Source organism: Polypterus senegalus, chromosome 13 (genome assembly GCF_016835505.1).
Source record: "Polypterus senegalus isolate Bchr_013 chromosome 13, ASM1683550v1, whole genome shotgun sequence".
Classification (NCBI taxonomy): domain Eukaryota; kingdom Metazoa; phylum Chordata; class Cladistia; order Polypteriformes; family Polypteridae; genus Polypterus; species Polypterus senegalus.
Window position 1 is genome coordinate 26,532,582 of NC_053166.1, and position 17,233 is coordinate 26,549,814.

General features: G+C 40.2%; 1 protein-coding gene across 1 annotated transcript in view; it reads right to left on the reverse strand.

Annotated features, from left to right (window-relative positions):
* Positions 1-658: 658 nt before the first annotated feature.
* The window catches only part of ltc4s (leukotriene C4 synthase), a 52,654-nt gene continuing 36,079 nt past the window's right edge, over positions 659-17,233 (reverse strand). Inside the window, exons 2-5 of the mRNA XM_039774891.1 lie at positions 14,341-14,440; positions 11,928-11,998; positions 11,321-11,402; positions 659-2,066 (exon numbers count right to left, since the gene is read on the reverse strand). Coding sequence (XP_039630825.1) covers positions 1,928-2,066; positions 11,321-11,402; positions 11,928-11,998; positions 14,341-14,440 — 392 coding nt within the window. The 3' untranslated portion in view covers positions 659-1,927. The remainder of the gene's footprint in view (positions 2,067-11,320; positions 11,403-11,927; positions 11,999-14,340; positions 14,441-17,233) is intronic.

The following is a 17,233-nucleotide window of genomic DNA, read 5'->3' on the forward strand; positions in this document are numbered from 1 at the left end:
ACAGAAATTGCTGTAAAGTGGATAATTCATCTTTTTTTCTTTTACAATTTTGGGAATTTGTGAGGCTCAAAATTTACTTTAGATATCTTAAAATGGTGAGATATCTGGAAACAAGTTTGATTTCTTACAAAGTAAACTGCATTTTAAGATATCTGAAATTTATTCTGAGATGTCTGTAAATGTTAATTTGAGTTTCCAGACAGATAAATAGATAGTTATGAAAGGCACTTTATAATTGATAGTTTTGTTTTTTAAAAAAAAACTTTATTGGGTTAACAATAGAAACAAAACACAAAAAGAACATTTTTCATACCATCATTGCAAAACAATTTTATCAAGGGAAAAACAATTTCTTATTTAAAACCCAATCCCACAGCAAACCTGAACAAGTAAAAAAGAGTGAAGATTTTCAGGATTTTTAAAATACAAACAGAAATGTATCATCAACACATTACTCACACACCATACATACCAAAACGTTTCATTATTCGTTGTAGAGTTATAAAAAGTAAAACCCGTTACTATTCTATAGTTTCACACAGCATTTTAGAATTATGTCTTGGAAGCCCAGACCCACTAATCTTCTTTTTGCAGGTTTTCCATATTATCATCTTGGCTTGACCAATAATAAAGTTTACAAGTTTGATGTTGTTCCCCGTTTTTTTTTTTTTTGTCACCCAAACAAGAAGCCCACCTCATTATACTCAAACCCCAAACTGCTGTATTATAAGAAAAAAAAAAGGGTTGCAGTCTTATACAAAACATAAAACAGTGCAATGGTTTCTCTTAACCCGTCAGAAACTCCAGACTGATTATTGCCAAAAGTAGTTCAGCACTACTGTGTACTGCAAACAACCTCCACCACAGATCCAACCACCCTGTTAGCAAATGGTGGCTGTACAGCGACCTCCAGGCTGGTTTCATTCCATCAGGAAAAGTCATCTTTTTTCCTTCAAGTGTGTCCAGTATGGTCCTCAGCTGACACTGCCTGCTGACTTTCACTCAGGTTCTTTATACAGTAGTTGCTCTCCCATAACTAATAGCTGTCAACTGTCAGTCAACTCACCCACTCTCTGGGAACACCACAAGTGTAGAAAAACGGGATCATTGGATAGATAGGTCTTTGGTTCTGATAAATAAATCTTAATTTGTCCCATGGGAAAATGTGTCCTTTACAGATTGGATGATATTTCATTTATTTTTAATAGAAAATAATTTCTTTGCGAACGTAATTTTTAAGTCAGTAATCATTATTGACTTAAACATTACGTTTCTACAGTTGATTACCTTAAATACATTTGACTCCACTATAAGTGGGTAGTGTGATGCAGTAGCTAAGGCACTGAATTGGAGACTGAAAGTTCAAACGCTGCCCTTGACTCCCAGAGTGGCAGTAACCAGCTGTGCTCCTGCAAACTTTTATATTTGGAAGACCACTTAGAAAAAAAAAAAAAAACCTCAGGCAAACACAGCATATAATGAAGGTGAGCCTCCCCTACTGTGCTATACTGGTACAATTATTGTATATGAAGAACTGGCTGTTTTACAGACTTCCTAAACGACTGATGCCACTATCGTATCGGGGCGCTGTATACAAGCAAAAGTGCTCCTTTTAGCGCTTCATAAACAGCTGAAATATAAAGCAGCGTGAGTCCAGGGATATATGCAGTGCACAGCTGCCGTATGGCTTCCGGCTCAAGCAAGCGAATTCTCGGATCTGAACGAACTGTTCCATCCGTTTCCTGAATCGAACAAATGCTGATAAAAGTGCATTTAAGCTCTCGTATGTGTCCGAGTCCAACCTGGGCACCTGTCAGCGTCATCGACTGCAGGACTGTAGAGTCACAAAGTGCACAGTAGAGACGAGACGGCAGAAAGCGTCGCAAATAGGCGGGGGAGTCCAAGAGTTTGACTCGCACATCCCGCGCTAGAGCCCGAGGAAACCCATCACGTGGTAAAGGATGTCCAGTCCAAAGAAGAGACGAGAGGTGTGGCGGAGAATGCCGAGTGCTGAGAAAGCGATCATGCTCCAGAGCACCCGGGCGCTGAAGTAGAGAGGAGCCAACCTGCAGAATGACAAGAGAAAGGCAAGGAGTGAATAGAGCGCCCTCCCTGGACAGTTAGCTGTACTACACACAAGACTGGCGCGGTGTTCCAGCACAGGGTAACCCGCGATGCGGGACTTCTCTAGCTGTTAGTCTCAATGGCTGCCCCAGCATGGCTTGATCCTCTAGTGCAGGGGTGCCCACACTTTTTCGGCTTGCGAGCTACTTTTAAAATGAATGATAAGTGATCTCAGACTGTCCGCCCTGTATGTCAAACAAGTTGCAAATGCCATAGGAAAGGATATATGATAGACTGACGTTTAAAAAAATGTTTTTTGAATGCAACCCGATCTACCTGCACTACCTTTGCGATCTACCGGTCTATTGCGATCGACACATTGGGCACCCCTGCTCTAGTGTAATGATTCTCAAACTGTCTGTGATAGGTCGCCGCAAATTGAGTAAGAAAGTTAACCGAGCTCATCTATGTGTGAATTGTGTGCCGTCTGATACACCAGTTTCTCTTTACAGTAGCATTTAGAAATATGTGAAGCAACGCCGTTGACGCATCGTAGACAGCAGTAGTTTCAATGACACGAAAATATAATTAATGTAAGCGGTCATAGAAGATGGTATAGTATGGTACTCCTCAATATTCCCCCTTTCACAGCCTAATAAAACAATTAACTGAGTGTCGTGTATTGAAATGTAACTTTAGTGTGTATGTGTTGCCGTTGTGTCGTTTTGGGAGAACAGGGAAAATAAAAGAAGCATTGCGTTCATGGACGAATCGGTGTCCTGCCAATTTATTCAATTCGACACTCTTAATCTGGGATATGGCGAAGGACTGAACATTAAGGTGACTGACAAGCAAAGACACAGTGGCGTAGCGAGGGGGGTGCCGAGGGGGCCATGGCCCCGGGCGGCGTATCAAAAGGGGCGGCGGCAATCACCATGATATTTAAATTTAAAAAAATATAGGTATATTTGAAACTGCAAATCGCGCCCGCGCTGATTCAAGCCAAGCAGACAGCGCGTGTGCGGAAAGGGTGACAGGTGAAGCAGGTGGTGCAATAGAAATTTTCTCAGACGTTTTTACAGCGCATTGTAGAGTCAATCTACGACAGTATCTAGTGACGATAAAACCTACCTAAGTGAATTTTCAATAGACAGAGTATCTGCTGAAATTCGAGAAAGATTCCAACAGTTGCAAAATCTAGCGCAAAAATATGATTTTTTAAGACCTGAAGTGATATTGAGCAGGGACGAGCTTAACTTAGACCAAGCTCCTCAAGACATTAATAAAGAAGAATTTCTACTTGAGCGCGTACGTCTACAAGCTTTTGTAGCTGCAACAGACCCAGACTGTAAAAAAGAACTCATTAGGTCCGGCTCTCTGAGTTTATTAAAATATATTATTGAGTCCAAACTTGAAGATGGTTTACCAAACATTGTCATAATGTTGAGAATTTTTTTAACATCTGCCATCAGTAATGCTAGTTGCGAGAGAAGCTTCTCTAAGCTCAAATTAATCAAAATTTATCTCAGATCAACTATGTCCACGTTAAGGCTAACAAATTTAGCTATTCTGGCAATTGAACATGACATACATATTGATATTGACAATTGTATAAAAGATTTTGCTATTAAAAAAATACGAAAAGTAAATTTTTAATCAATAAAAAAATTTAATGCAGCTTTTTTTATTTTGTCTATTTTTTTTAAGAATAACTAAATAGAGGGGCGGCAAATTTCCGGTCGGCCCCAGGCGACGAAAGCCCACGCTACGGCACTGCAAAGACACATATAAGAAAGAAGGAGAAAGTTGGGAACGTAAACGTGTGAAGTGAAGGGACCGCGGCGTTTGAAATGACAAAAAGAAAAAACGAAAGCAGCACAAGAATGTGACGATATTCAAGGTGTTATGGTGGACAAGCGATTAGGGGTGGGTGGGGTTTACAGAGCCGCGGCAGTGTTGTATACTAACAGCAGATTCAGTGGCCATTCACAACTGGACGGAGATTCGTCATGTGTTCGCTGTTATGGCACACAATGAGTTTTTAAATCTGTAGCAAAGGTACAAAGAAGAGTTTACATGAAGTGTAACTTGCTTCAGCGAGGAATAATTACTTCTCATGACCCTGTTGTGTCAGTCTATTGCAATGTGAAGGACGTGTAAACAAACAGTGCGTACATTTTCTATGAAAAATTCGGCTACTTTTTTATTAAGTTTTTTCTGAATCGTTAAAAGAAAACAAGGAAATGTTCAAGTATTTGCAGAATCATCTAAAGAAAAATCAAAATGTTACTAGCTTTTCTGCCCATGCAATGCATGTGTCTCTGTTATATGTGATTTGGTTCGGAAGGTTGCCGGTTCGAATCCCGTAAATGCCAAAAGGGACTCCACTCTGTTGGGCCCTTGAGCAAAGCCCTTAACCTGCAATTGCTGAGCGCTTTGAGTAGTGAGAAAAGCACCATATAAATGCAAAGAATTATTATTATTATTTTTAACTTTTTTTTTTTTTGCAGTGTTAATGTTTGTAATGGGGCGGCACGGTGGCGCAGTGGTAGCGCTGCTGCCTCGCAGTTAGGAGACCCGGTTCGCTTCCCGGGTCCTCCCTGCGTGGAGTTTGCATGTTCTCCCCGTGTCTGCGTGGGTTTCCTCCGGGCGCTCCGGTTTCCTCCCACATTCCAAAGACATGCCTGTTAGGTGGATTGGCGATTCTAAATTGGCCCTAAGGTGTGTGCTTGGTGTGTGGGTGTGTTTGTGTGTGTCCTGTGGTGGGTTGGCACCCTGCCCAGGATTGGTTCCTGCCCTGTGTTGGCTGGGATTGGCTCCAGCAGACCCCCGTGACCCTGTATTCGGGTTCAGCGGGTTAGCAAATGGATGGATGGATGTTTGTAATGTGTCATCTGTTGGAATGACTGAGACATGGGCACACATATGTTTATCCTTTTATTTAGGTGGATATAAATGGTGCAATTCATTTGATAAACACTATTTTTAAAAACTGTCTTTTAAGACAAGGGAATTTAAATTAATCAAAAAATTGACATTTTATTTCTTACCTGGTGCAGTAAGTCAGGTGATAGTGTTAAGTGACAATTCATAATGTGTCTTTAAAAAATCATTTTTTATCAATTTCTTTCTGTTGCTTTACTAAAGCTTGCACTAAGTATTTCCACTGGCGGTGATACACTCACTGTACCTTAGGAATCTATTCCCAGTTTTACATGATAATTATTGGTTTATTAGCAATACTTTTGCTTTACTTTTTCTCTTTTAGTAATATTCATGTAAAAAAAAAAACAAATACATCTACAGTTTTTTTTATTATATGGTAATTATTATTTGTCTATTTATGGCTACACTGTCATTACGAACATAATCTGCTTCTTGGGTGCCAGTAGGGTATTGAATTTCTTATACAGCTCCTTAGATTAAAACATTTAAGAAGCCCTGCTCTAGTCCGGTGGCTCTCAAGCTTAGTCCTGAGGGCTCCCTGTGGTTGCAGGTTTTTGTTCCAACCAGTTTTGCCATCAATGAGTCATTTTTACATTTAGTTGATTTTATTGTTCAGTTAGCTGTCTCTTTTATTTCATATTCAGAATTTTTTTGATACTTGTGTCATTTTCTATTAATTCACTGAGGAATATGGTCTTATCATTGTACCTGGATTTTGACAACTGATGGCAAGCACAACAGATTGGTTACATTTATACAGCACTTTTCAATGTGCAATGTGTAGTATCCACTTTGGATGATGCAACGACAGCCATTCTTGCACCAGTATGCTCACCTTGTATTAATTATTAGGTGGTGAGAGGGTGAGAGAGAGATAGTTAGCCAGTTAGAGACAGGGAAAGATTAGGGGGCCAGAATGGTAAAGTCCTGGTGGGTAATTTAGCCAGCACATTGGGGAACACCTTACTCTTTTCAGAAGATGCCCATGAGAGTCAAGACCACAGATTTATGTCTCATTGGAAGGACGGTGCCCATTTTCACAGCACAGTGTCACCGTCACTGCACTGGGGCATTGGGATCCACATTCAGATCACAGGATAAGCGCCCCCTGCTGGTCTCACTAACGCTTCTTCCAGCAGCAACCCAGCTTTTCCTAGATGGGCTCCCATCTATGTACTGGCCGAGCCCAAACATGAAGCCCAGAAGCTTCAGGTAGATAACTTGTTCTGAAGTTCAGGTGGGAATGAGAGTAAGTGGCGCTGCCTGCTAAAGGGCAGCCACTTTGATGTTACTTGCCTGTGTGCTCATCAGCAAATAACAGCATAAATAACTACCAACCATTTTCTAAAGTCACTCATCCGGTGCAGTGTCCTGAGGAAGCTAGAGCCTATCCCAGTAAGCAGTGGGCAGCAACAGTCCCTTGACTGGGTGCCAACCCATCACAGAATGAACACACACACACAGATCAGGGGCCAGTTTAGTGTGACCAGTCTGCCTAATCTGCTCAAACACAGAGAGCATCCTCTTGAACCCCGTTTGTTGCTAGGCAGCCCCGTTACCATGGGCACCGTGCCGCCCTGCTTGAGCAACAAGAAATGAAAAAGAACAAAATACTAAAAAGCAAAAAAGAATTCTTATGCATTTAAATTTATGTTTCATTTAATAAAAACTTAGCAGAACCAGCTGGACTGATACAAAAAAAAGAAAAAGAAACTGGGAGTAGCAGTTTGCCTAATTAACGCTGGGGTCCAACTAATAGAACAAATTGGTTGAGATGAAAACCCAAAGCCACAGGGGACACCCAGTACTGAACTTGAGAACCACTGCTCTACTCTTTCATTTTTTTCACTTGTCCCCAGGGTCGTCTTTCGCTGTAGCACTTACTAATCTGATAATGCTGGTAGGTCCCACAAGAATGTTAGATGGAAAAGCAGGTGTTTTCCGGCAGCTGAAGAGCTGAAGGGGGTCCCCTCATAGAATTTAGTGCACTCAAAGAGTGAGGTTTTCACATAGATAGATAGATAGATAGATAGATAGATAGATAGATAGATAGATAGATAGATAGATAGATAGATAGATAGATAGATAGATATAAATGAAAGGCACTAGATAGATAGATAGATAGATAGATAGATAGATAGATAGATAGATAGATAGATAGATAGATAGATAGATAGATACTTTATTAATCCCAAGGGGAAATTCACATGATTGTCTATTTATGTTAACACACAGAATGGGAAGGGGGGGCTTAAGATAAGGAGCTAAAGCCCCAGAAGCCCTCTCCCCTTGGGCCCCCTCTCCCCCCAAACAACGCCATTGCTTGTCACATTCACTGTGATTTATTGGCAGATTTCACATTAAATGTACAGGAAAATGCATTCTGCAAACACATAGATGGGCCTACCTATTCATGTGCATAAGATGCCCCAACACTGGACTGTATGTAAGCCAGTGAATGAACTCACTTAAATTTCATATTAATCACAACAGATCTTCTGGTGGCAGCACACTTTAACAGTAATGGCCACGGCATAAAGGACCTGAGGGTCACTGTGCTTATGGGTAATTTCAAGACCCAACAGGAGCGGAGAGAATGGGAATACAAACTTATGCTTAAATTCAATACTCTACAAAATGGTCTGAATAGAGACAAGAGTTTTGTGACCAGATATGTGGACTAACAGACTGATTGACCCGCTGACTACATCAGAAGCCTATCTTACAGACAATGCACATCAAAAAAAAAAAAAAACATACAGGACTTTCTCTAGTGATGGTTATCTTACCTCTACATTTTATTAGTTCATTGTTCTCTTCTTTCAGGGTTAATTCATCTAAGGTTTATTACATTTTGCTAACATCTGAACAAAAAGGTTGTTAAGATGAAAGACAAAAATCACTTTGCTGTCCCAATATAAGCGAGAGTATTTTTCAGTTTCTTTGTTACATCTTGCCTGATGAAGGGGCCTTAGCTGTCTCGAAAGCTTGTATTTGTAATCTATTTAGTTAGCCAATAAAAGGTGTAATTTCACGCTACGTTCTCCTGTATCAATCTATGGCTAACACGGGACAACACTCTACTGCTAAGGAAATACTGTATACAGTACTATCATAGTGGGGCCACCTAGTGGTGACAGAGCAAACAACAGCACAGAGGATCAGACCACAGAACCACAGAACAGATCCTGTGTGACCCTGAAGGAGTAACTTCAGGGAATGCTCTACCCAAAAATAATATTTTTGATATGTTATTTATGCCATGTCGTTGGTAGGGATGGCTAAGAAAAAAAATGTAATCTTTCCTGACAAAAAATAGATAACAAACTTTCTGACAGAATGGGCTTCTGTGAAGACCAATTCTTAACAACAGCAAAAAAAAATTGTACATTACTGGTGCTGCATAATCCACGTGTCGAGTTATCCTATCATGCACTCACGCCTGCAAAATATTATTGTTCAGGAACTTTGTTACATGTGGAGTAGCGGTTAAGTTGTTGGACTTCAAACCTTGAGGTTGTGTGTTCAAACCCTGTTACTGACACTCTGTGGCCCTGCGCAAGTCACTTCACCTGCCTGTATTCCAATTGGAACAACAAAAGAAGTGTATCCCAAATGTTATAAGTCACCTTAGATAAAGACGTCAGCCAAATAAGTAAATGTCAATGTAATGTGTTCTCCTTGAAATCATGACAAAACATTTTTTTCGCCCATAACTAAAAGTCACATGGGGTAAGTAAGATTTAATTTTTTTTACATTTTTCAGTGGTGTATTCCTTGAACTTGCTAATGTTCGTAATCTACAAAATAATGAAACAACTGAGCTTTTCAATTATCTGAACATCAATTACAAAAATATACAAATAAATAAATAAAATGCAGGGGATTCAGAAACTATTTAGACCCCTTCACCTTCTGGACATTTTATTGTTTTATATACAGCAGGGGTCACCAACTCCAGTCCTGGAGAGCTACTGTGGTCGCAGGTTTTCATTCTAACCCTTTTCTTAATTAGTGACCAGATTTTGCTGCTGATTAACTCTTTGCCTTAATTATAATTGATGCACATCTTAAGACTCAGGCCCCTTAAATATTTCTCTTTTCCTTAATTGGCAACCAAACAATATTAAGACACAAAATGTACCAACCTGCCCATCACACAATAACTGAAAATAAAGAAAGGTGAAGGCCTCAGTAATGTTGATCTGCTCAGGTCCACATAACATTTTGACAGCGCTCTTGAAAAAGAAATCAACAGTTTTGGAAATGTCTGCCATGGCAGAATGAGCGCCATGGAATTAAATAACGAGTTTAATTAGCAACAAGAATTGGCTTCAAATTAAGAAACTGAATGAGGTGAAGTTGCTTGGAGTTTGAGGCCCCAACTTAGTTGCTCATCTGTTGGCTCTCTTCACATCAAATTTATGTTTTGTTGTCCTTTAAGGAAAAAATAATCAATTCAGTGGTCAGAGTCTCAAGAAAAGTCAATTAAAATTAAGGGAAATTAGTTAATTAGCAGCAAAAACTGGTCACTAATTAAGAAAAGAATTAGAAGGAAAACTTGCAGCCACGGTAGCTGTCCAGGACTGGAGTTGGAGACCCCTGCTATATAGTATTTAACTTTAAATGGATACATTTGTCATTTTTGCTCAATTTACACTCAATAACCCCTAATGACAAAGTAAAAACATGTTTTCAGAATGGTTTACAAATGTATTAAAAATATGAAACTGATGTCTCTTTGATTTTTAATACTTTTTATGGGTTATTGAGTGGGGATTAATGAGCAACAATGACAAATGTATCTCTCTACTCTAAAAGAAAATCTTCAGACTATTGCCAAGAGATTTTATCAAGTCCCGCCCTCCTCTCAACAATTTACGGTTAACGGCCCACGCCCACGGTCCTCTCACTTCTCATTCGTGTGAATGCTTTTGTCAGACACAGTTCCTGCTCTCTCAGCTATTATACATTTTAACGTTATCCTCACTTTAAGTTACCAATAAAAGAAGACGTATTATGTCCAAATCTTATTCAAGAATTTAATCTTGAAGGGTTATCAACAGAAGGAATGAGTACACAGGCAATCCGAGCACTGAGAAATGATGAAGTCAAACGAATTAACACAAAAATTGTCGATCGGTTACACAGCAAATTGGTTAAATGCGTATCAATAGACTGTGCTGAAACAGTTGGTGGTGATGGTGCGGAAGATGAAAACATCAACTTACAATATCCCATAGAATATCTACAACCGTTAACACCATCCGGTCTTCCACCGGCCAAATTACTGTTCAAAGAAGAATGTATCGTAATATTATTGTGTAATTTATGTATGAGTGATGGGCTATGCAATAGGACAAGATTAGTTGAATTCAAAATTGGTCGAATAATTCTGACATGTAAAATTTTAACTGGCCACAAGAAAGATAATGTAGTATATCTTCCATGGATAACATTAGACACACTTGATATGCCATTTGTATTAAAATATTTACAGTTTCCTCGTTAGAATAGCTTTTGCTATGACAATTAACAAATCACAGGGACAAACATTCGAAAAAGTTGGTTTATTTATTAGAGAGAAAGAAATGATATTCACTCACGGGCAGTTATACGTTGAGTTGTAACGATGTAACTCCAAACAAGGAATCAAAATTCAATGTGATATTGACGAAAAGTTAATTCCAAATATTGTTTTTACCGAAGTGTAAAAGTGTAAGTTTAAAAAGTATGTGTGTGTTAATTTCAAAGCCAAACAGAACGAAAACGTATAACGCAATGAATACCTCTAATGCAACATGAAACATAAATTTCTTTCAATTTATTACGTTTTACTATTTTTAATATGGTTTATTACTCGCTGTAATGTAAAATAGTTAGTTCTATTATGCATATGTAACAATTTACATGAAAAGAACAATTTGTTTAAATTGTCCATCTCCTTCCCAGTACACAAGCTGCAGAGCTGCAAAGTGGCTAGTGCATAGCACCTGCCCGGGGTTTGGCGAGCGAAGAGAGCAGGGAGCAAGCCCCCTAGTCGATTTAAAATTAAATCTACAACACAATAAATTGTGCAGAAAGTGAGGAGGGTGTGAATACTTCCTTGATTCCATTGTAACTGAAGCTGTCAAAGTCATTTTTCTTTGTATATGGACATTAGAGGTCACATGACTGGGCACAGGGAGCTCCCAATAAGTATCCTTTGGACAGAGGTTTTTACACACTGGGGTCTCACTGGTCTCTCCATAAGCTCTCCCTCTGCTTCAGCAGTGACTGTTTCCATCCAAACTACACTTGCATGTTTTACCTGCCCTGGGATGAGAGAGAGTAGCCACAGAAATACTTGTATCTGGAGTAGAGGTAAATCAGTCCACAGACAGCCGAAACCCCTAGAAAAGATAAAGAAGACGAAAGGCTGCAGTTATTTAATGAGGAGGTGGGTAATCAGTTGTCATGTGTGTATCTTGTTATTCACGTTGTCAGCGTGCCAGATGGAAAGCTCGCATTGGCTTCAGCAACCACTGAATTCTCTATGCACTGGTTAGTCACTAAATTGGAAATTAAGGGAGAGTGCGTTTAGGATTAAAGCCAGGAAACATTTCTTTATGCAAAGAGTTGTGGGAACTAACACACTAACAAACTACCAAGATACAGTATGTAGTTGAAAAGAAAACCTGTAAGAAGTATGTGGATGAGATATTGAGACAGCTTATCTATTAGCTTACTAAATGAGCTTGATGGACAGCATGGCCTTTTCTTGTTTGTCAAATTCTTATGTCTGACACTTGGGCCAGCAGCATGCAGTTAGCAGCAATAGCAAAGACCAAAAAGCAACTATAGCCACCACGGTGGATCAAGTTTCACATTAAAATCAGCACAAGGTTTATTAGAATACATTAAATGGAGGCACTTACCCTCACTGAAATAAAGTCCCGTTACCCACAGCAAGGCCAGGAAAATGGGAAAGTATTCTGCACAGTTGACTCTACAAGATAGAATGAGAGGGGCAGTGAAGTTCCCTGTGATACCTGGACCTGCAGCTGCAAGATGCCAACCAAACCTATGATGGAATGACCACTAGGAGACGCAACACTTTGTACCGTGCAGGTGGCAGCATGTGTCACGCTAGTTCTCATCTGGTTGCCTGAACTTGGCCGGTAAGCTTCATTCATTCAGGATGACACAATCATTTAGGTGGCATCTTTCTATTCTGTTAAGCCCCACTCAGTAAAACACGTACTCTCTGCCTCATTCACTCGCCAGGCCTGATTTACTCTGTCTAGTCCTGCATCTCACTCACTTGCCATCCTTCACTCATTCAAGTTAAGTATTCCTTTGCATGTTATTTCCCAGCCATTGACTCAATTTCAGTCATCTTTGAAACTCCACTGATCTATCAACCCTCACTTACACACCAGGCTTTATTATTTATTGTGCACACAGCTAAGCCTAACTTGTCTGTCCAGACCTCACTCAGCTGTAATACTTCACTCATCTTCCAGTCTTCACTGATCGTGTCATCTTTGACCAGCTCTTAATGACTAAAGTGAATTCTCTTGCGCCAGCCATCATATTGGAGGGAAATGACTGGCTTTTTTCGTACGATTCTTTTTAGTGAATCATACAAACTGATTCATAAACAAATAGGTTCAGTGGAGCTCAACGGGACTGCTACATTCCAAATAAAGTTTCACTACCCCTGGAGGATTATCCTGACATCTTCTTGGTTGCATCCTACTAACAAAGCCAGGGTCCACAAAGAGCTTTCAAAACATGCATGGGATATCAACTTTGAAGAGTACTGATGAGGCGAGGGGTACAAAAGAATACCCAAGATTTTAGATATACCATGAAGCATAGGGAGGACAATCATCAATAAGTGAAGAAAATATGGCACAACAATAATGCTACCAAGAATAGGACGTCTCTCCAAAACTGATAAGGAGACAAAAGGAAAACCTGTCAAGGAGACTGCAAAGAGGACTACAGCAACACCTTCTGGCAAGTACTGGTTGCTCTGTGCAAATGACAACAAACTCTCATATTCGTCATATGTCTAGGCTGTGGGGTAGGGCAGCAAGACAGAAAAAACATCTGAGCCCAGTTAGTTTTTGAAAAAAGATACATCCATGTCTTAAAACTGTGAGGAAAAATGTATGGTCTGATGAGGCATATCACCAGAAGGAAATCGGTGAAGCATGGTGGTGGCACCATTTCTTCAGCTGAAACTGGGACTTTGGTTAAGGTTTAGAGAATCATGAACAGCGCCAAATACTCGCCAGTTTTAGTGCAAAACATTGAGGCGTTTACTAGGAAGATTACTTTTCAAATATGATTTTTACTTTTCAGCATTACAATGATCCAAAGCTATATCCAAATCAATAAAGGAATGGCATCACCAAAAGAAGATCAATGCTCTGGAATAGCCCAGGCAGAGGCCAGACCTGAAACCAACTGAAAATCTGTGTGGTGTCCTAAGAGGACTGTGCATAGGAGATGTCCTGGTGATGATTCTACAGAATTTTTGCATGGAAGAATGGGAAACTATTGCCAAGTCAAGATGTCCCAGGCTGATTGACTCATACCCAAACAAACAGAAAGTATTCATTTATGTATGTTCACTATTATGCAGCCAATTTTTTGTAGTCTTTGGTTTAGATTTTCTTCCCTAAGCGGTTTATGATTTGTTTTCAAACCTCCTTCCACAGGTTGCAAATTTACATGATTTATATTGGTTTATTTTCTTACATCACAAAAACCTGGCATTTTAGCAGGGGTGTGTATCCTTATAATATCCACTGTAGAGTCCCCCACTGCTGCTAAGCCTCATTAATTTGTCAGATGTCACTCATTAAGTCCTCTTTTCCCTGCCAGCCATCATCACTTGCAGCCCAAACTGAATTCACCAAATCAAATTCTTCCTCACCTGCCAATCTTCATTCATCTGCAAGGCACCCTTCACAATCCACGGCTCACTCAGCAAGTCTTGTTTTATCTGCCAGTCTTCACTCACTAGGCACCACACACCTTTGAGACTTCATTTACCCATCAGCCATGACTATCCCACCAGGCCTTACTCATCTGTCTTGAGTTCTCTTGTGCTTGTATGCTTTACTTGCTCACCAAGCCTTCCTAACCCAAGCATATTGTCCTTCTGTCCACCAGTGGTGGGTCTCCCCCCATAGTACACTCACCTATGAGAGTGTTATCTTACATGCCAACCCCTTGACACACAGCCTGATGCATCCAGACAAGCCAAACACAATTTTAGGGAGATGTTGCCAATCTGATAAAAATGAACCTTTACGGTGGATTTACGATACTTACTGGGCTCTAAAGACTCTTTCAAACTCCGGTGGACCAGATGTGGCTGGTGGCTGGACTGAATATTTTCTCCGAGCATAGATCACCTGCCAAGAGAAGTAGGCTGCAAACAAGAGCAGAGACAAACATTGATTTCCTGCTAGAACTGCTTGCCTCAGAGCTGATCAGGATGATGGAGAGTGGGGTTCTCAGGGTCCCCAATGAGTGAGGCAATAACATGAAGTCCAGAAAGTCTCAATTATCAGAACTAAATTATCCTATTCTCAACTAGACAAGCCCCAGCTGAGACTTCATGTTGTGGCATAGTCAGGCTGTAGGTGTCCAGACGCCAGAGATTTTTTTTTTTGTTGTCTCTGATTTGTCTTGCACTTGGTGGCTTTTGTACTCTGACTTGTCTCAGTCTTGGTCATTGGTCTCACCAAATATCATTTTTAGTCTTGATTGAGACAATGAGAGATTGTCAGGAGGATTACTTACCTCGGCAGTGACATTCACTCTTCCTATGAAGTCAGTAGACGGATTGGCAGAGTGGGGGGGGGGTCATAAGTTCGCTGAAAAGGGGTGTGTGGCGCTCCTGGTATCTTTGTAAAAGGATGAAGGTCCAAGACTTTAGAGTCCTGATGCTCCCTGTTCTGGTATATTGGTTACGAGACATGGACGCTATCCAGTGACCTGGACTGGACTGCTTTGGTACTGTGTCTCTTCAGAGAATCCTTGGGTAATGCTGGTTTGACTTTGTGTTGAATGAACAGTTGCTCACAAAGTCTACAATGACGCATATTACCTGCATTGTGAGGGAACGTCAGTTACGGCACTATGGCCATGTGGCGCGATTCCCTGAGGGTGATCATTGTTGAGGACCCGAGTGGCTGTAACAGGGCAAGGGGATGCCCACGTAACACCTGGCTGCAGCAGATAAAGGGCCATTTCCAAAAGGTGGGACTGGACCACGTGTCGGCTTGGGGTGGGTGCAGCAACGTGCTGTACCAGTGCATGCTCCCCAGACTGACCTGACCTGATTATAAATATATTATAAATAATGTAATATGATATAAATAAAATTAGCTCAGTACAGCTGCCTCAATTTGGTTCCATTCAGAGCATTCTGAAAAACTGCATCACCATGTGGTTTGGGAACTGCAGTGTCTTTGATCACAAAGTCAGATAGTGAAAAGATCAGTGGGACCTCTCTGCCCTCAATTAAGGACATCTTTATTAAGCGTTGCATCCGTACAGGCTACAGCATTGTGGAATCAAGAAAACCAAGATTATGTCAACCACTCTTGTCAATTCTTTGCTAAACGATGAAGAGAATGTTGAAGCAGTAACAAATTGGGTTTTCCTTGGCTCCAAAATTTCTAAGCGACACTTGCTTCTAGTAAGGACAGCTATGAAACATTTAGACAAGACAGTAAAGAGCAAATACATGATATTGTCAACAAAGATCTGTACAGTTAAAGCTATGGTGCTTCCTGAAGTGATGTATGGCTGTTAATGTTGGACTATTGCTATAGATGAATACGAAACAATCAACGTCTTTAAACTTTGGTGCTATAGAAAACTGCTGAGAGTTCTTTGGACAGCAAGAACATCCAACAAATCAATAAATATGACTAGACTTATCATTGGAAGGTTTGATTTTCAAAGGAAAGTTCAAACACCTTGACCACATAATCAGAAAACAGGATGCCTTGCAGAAGACTCTCATGTTTGTGAAGGCGAAAGCTAAAAATTGATGACTGAGATGAACAGACAACATTACTGAACCAAAGCATATGACCTTTAAGGAACTGAGACAGGCAGTTTCTGAAGTGAAGGCCTGGAGTGCTAAAGTCCATCAGGTCACAAAGAGTCAGGCTTGACTAAACAATGAAACAACAACAGATTCAACTATACAGTTAAACAGCAACACACTTTTCATGGACACTGAAAGCCAGGAGAACAGAACTCCCGATTTTTTTGTTTTCTTTCAGTTTTCAGGATTCGCATATCATAGGTATTTACAAACATTAGAATATTACCACAGTCTAGACGAGAACAGGCCATTCAGACCAACAAAGCTGACCAGCCCTATACACTGACTTAAAAGAGGAGAGTTACAATTCTTCCAGTTTAGCAAAATAAGTCTGCGTGCCAATAGTGTAGTGAAGGCGATCACAGTTTGTTTGTCCTTCTCCACTTTAAGCCCCTCTGTGAGCCCACCAAACACAGCTGTTAGTGGATTAGGAGGGATTGTGACACCAAGGCTGTCTGAAAGGCACTTAAGAATTTTTGTCCAGAATGATGTTAACTTGGTGCAGGCCCAAAACATGTGACCCAGTGAGGCTAGAGCTTGATTGCTGCATTCACAGGTAGGATCTTGCCCTGGAAACATTTTGGGTAATTTTAAGCGAGACAGATGTGCTCGATATATAATTTTGAGTGTATGCTTTGCACATATGGAGCTCAAGTGAATTCTTTAAAAGGGAGGGACTGTAAAATATTTTTATCTATTGCAGAAATGCCGTCTGAGTCCTCGAGACTGAGCAATATTTTTTCCAGCATTGAGGAAAGTGGGAGATGGGGGAAAATCAGGCAGGTTCTGTTTGACAAAGTTTCTGATTTGAAGATAGTGAAAGAAATATGTTGCTGGAAAATTACATTTGGAATGTAATTGTTCAAATGATGCAAAGATATTGTCTATATAAATATCTCTAAGCAATTTAATCCCAAATGTTTTCCAGATATTGAAAACTGCATATGTTTGCGAGGGTTGTAAAAGATGGTTCTCATGCAGAGGTGCCACAGATAAAAGATTCTCTATCTTAAAATGCTTTCTACATTGGTTCCATATTCTGAGTGAGTGAAGCACAACTGGATTATTGGTATATTGGTGATAACTTGCATTTATTGGGGC